General features: G+C 48.5%; 2 protein-coding genes across 3 annotated transcripts; one reads left to right on the top strand and one right to left on the bottom strand.

Moving 5' to 3' along the window:
• Nucleotides 1-80: 80 nt before the first annotated feature.
• On the bottom strand, nucleotides 81-1490 carry LOC109542676 (LHFPL tetraspan subfamily member 2 protein). Its single transcript, XM_019911993.2, has 6 exons — nucleotides 1407-1490; nucleotides 1030-1088; nucleotides 705-976; nucleotides 537-647; nucleotides 383-481; nucleotides 81-326 (listed from the first exon to the last, which is right to left on the bottom strand). The coding sequence occupies exons 2-6, from the start codon at nucleotides 1053-1055 to the stop codon at nucleotides 169-171; spliced, it is 666 nt and encodes a 221-aa protein (XP_019767552.1). The 5' UTR covers nucleotides 1056-1088; nucleotides 1407-1490; the 3' UTR covers nucleotides 81-168.
• Nucleotides 1491-1695: 205 nt separating this feature from the next.
• Nucleotides 1696-2557, top strand: LOC109542687 (putative gamma-glutamylcyclotransferase CG2811). Of its 2 annotated transcripts, XM_048661918.1 has the most exons (4): nucleotides 1696-1782; nucleotides 1847-2044; nucleotides 2107-2359; nucleotides 2438-2557. In XM_048661918.1, the coding sequence occupies exons 1-4, from the start codon at nucleotides 1725-1727 to the stop codon at nucleotides 2466-2468; spliced, it is 540 nt and encodes a 179-aa protein (XP_048517875.1). In that variant the 5' UTR covers nucleotides 1696-1724; the 3' UTR covers nucleotides 2469-2557. The 2 variants fall into 2 exon arrangements, with proteins under 2 accessions (XP_048517875.1, XP_048517874.1); XM_048661917.1 differs by having other exon boundaries at nucleotides 2107-2557.
• The last annotated feature ends 123 nt before the right edge of the window (nucleotides 2558-2680 follow it).

Genomic DNA, 2680 nt, shown 5'->3' with positions numbered 1-2680 from the left:
AAATAATTCGTTCTTATTGCGAAATAGGAGCACTATTTGTTTGTAAAAAAAAGAAATTTTCTCCAAAACAATGAAGAGAGTCCATTGAACACTCGGGTGACATCTGGATGGAGTGACGCCCATTTCGAATCACCCCATATATTAACAGGAAATATTTACCTTAAAAACCTATGCAAGACAGATCAACGTCTGCCCCTCGTATATTTTGTCTTGAACCTTGTCGCTGCTGGTGGACGTTTCCGCCGGGACTGACAGACAGGCACAGACAAACGTCAAAATTGTCGTTCCAACTGCCACAAACAGGCCGGTACCGATTGAGCAATCGCCTAAAATCGAAGTGTCAACCAGTGTGAAGCAAACTGACAATTAAACGCTGTTTCACCCAAATAGAATGGCGAAGACTCTTTGCCGCATAGTTTGTGCGCCCGTTCCACGCCCCACGCCATTGGATGGAGCATCACGCCCAAAATGAAGCAAATACCTGAAACACGACAGAAAGCCTCAAGTCTGAGCTGTTAGACTACGGCGCGCTTTACCTGCAACGCACTGAGCAGCCCCTGACAATGTGAAAATGCTCTTTTTGAACACGCTCTGCACGCAGCAGCTCAACAGACCGGTGCAGACTGTCATCCCCATTACAAACAGTCCTGAAATTCGGAAAAACCTCGCAAGTTCAGGAAAAACTGGCCCAAACACTGTAATACCCATAATGAGAAAAACCGTGGCGGCTTTCCAGACAGTTGGATACACTTCAGAGTCGGCGCCCAGCCCCTTGGCGGACATCAGGGTGCAGATGGGGTGGTTGCGCCCGATTGGCCTGCCGCATCTCGCATACACGCCCAAGCTGGGCGTGTACGTCACCGTCTCGTTGTCAACCATGGCGTTCTGAGTGGCTGCGGTGATCCAGACTGGGCTCAGAAGGGCGCTGAGCATCATCAGGGCGCAGAGCAGACTGAGCAGCATCCATATTAGACTTCTGCGCATCAATGGACAATTGCACGTGATTTAGTGGGGCCAATGGGGACTCACCTGGCAGTGACGATTAAAAATCCCATTTTGAGCCCATTGAAGCCCACAGTGCGTGACGGCTGCAAATAAATCCACTAATCATTAAACACGACAAACGGATGCATGGGACACGCGCTTTAGACCTAGTCCGTCCCTGTAGACCTGCTTTCAATTAGCGCAAGCAGCGTTGCCGGGTGTATTTGTTTTTGCCAAAACACTCATGGATTAAATGGATAGAGAATTTTAAATGTGCCTCGCATAGCAACCAGGCCTCGTCCAGAAGCAAACTAATAGCAAATTCTTAAGCAACCACAACGCCCCTGGTGTCAAGCTGGCTGTCAATGACAACCAGCTAGAATAAACAAACAAAACTGCTAACAATTGAACATTTCACTTGCCTGTTTATACCCGCAAACCTGTTGCTCGCTGTGCAGTCCAGCAATCGATCAATTCGCGACCATTTGGTGAGTAGCGGACGCAAATTGCCTCAAATAATGCTTGTTTACGCGAAGGATGTGGGAGTGTCTGAAATTGCATCGAGTGGGCCGTGGCCCCGCATTTTAATCAGCTGTTGCGTTCCCATGTCAACAAACTCTTGGGGTGCGTGACGGCACAGGGCCGGACCTGCCCCAGCCTACCGCTGCTGGACAATATTCGACTCACCAATGTGTCTAGTTGAGTTTGATTGTGCCTAGGGGAAGGTAATTGATTAGTTGATGAGCCAATCGAGTTCGAAGCGGAAAACACACTTACCTTGCAGACAATCCCTGACCAGCAAGTTTTGTTAGTGGCCTTATTTGGGCAAATTGTTGCTCAATTAAATTTGCAATATTTGTAGGACCGACAAGAATGACAGCGAGGGTGCTTCACAAAGTGTTTGTCTACGGGACGTTGAAGAGGGGCGAGCCGAACCACCATTGGTTCGCCAAGTCGCCAGAGGGACACCATCAGTTCCTCTATAGAGGCCACACTAAGGAGAAATTCCCTCTTATCATTGCCACCGACTATAATGTGCCTTTTTTGCTCTATGCCCCTGGTACAGTGACGCAAAGCCGAGTCAAATTCCATGTGCCAGAGCGACAATTTTCGATTTTCCAGGCAAAGGCCATCGGGTCCAAGGCGAAGTTTACGAAGTGGACGACGCGGTGCTGAAGAATCTGGATATTCTGGAAGACCATCCGAGTTTCTACCGACGCGAAGAGTTCGAGGTGGAGCGGGACGATGGGCGTGAACCAAAGAGCGATCGCGTATGGATCTACTCGATCAGAGAGTTCAGAAAAGAGCTGCTCAACAAGCCCTGTCTGGAGAGCTACAGCGACCAGGGCAGCCATGGACTCAGATATGTGGAGAGGTACTTGCGAGACCGCAGCTTTGACATCAGAACGGCGGTGCTGGATCAGTAATTGAGCCCTTTTTTGCTTGTTTACAGCGACGAATCTTCGATAGGTGATTTGTTGTAAATTGCAGGGGCGGATCCAGCTTTAAATTCAGGGGGGGGGGGTTATGTAGGAAAAAATACAGTCTTCTGTTGTCTATGAAATTAGAAAAATTATCGTCGTTTTGTGCAAGGGTGGCGTAAAATTATGCCAAAATTCCATGTTTTCCGTCCCGTTTTTGCTCATTTCTCGGAGGCAAAATGAGCAAGAACGCTCATTTGTACATCATTCTAGAG

Source organism: Dendroctonus ponderosae, unplaced genomic scaffold (genome assembly GCF_020466585.1).
Source record: "Dendroctonus ponderosae isolate FM_Combo_2020 unplaced genomic scaffold, Dpon_F_20191213v2 Dpon_F_20191213_10, whole genome shotgun sequence".
Classification (NCBI taxonomy): domain Eukaryota; kingdom Metazoa; phylum Arthropoda; class Insecta; order Coleoptera; family Curculionidae; genus Dendroctonus; species Dendroctonus ponderosae.
Note: the sequence above shows the minus strand (reverse complement) of the source record. Positions and strands in the feature narration are given on the sequence as shown.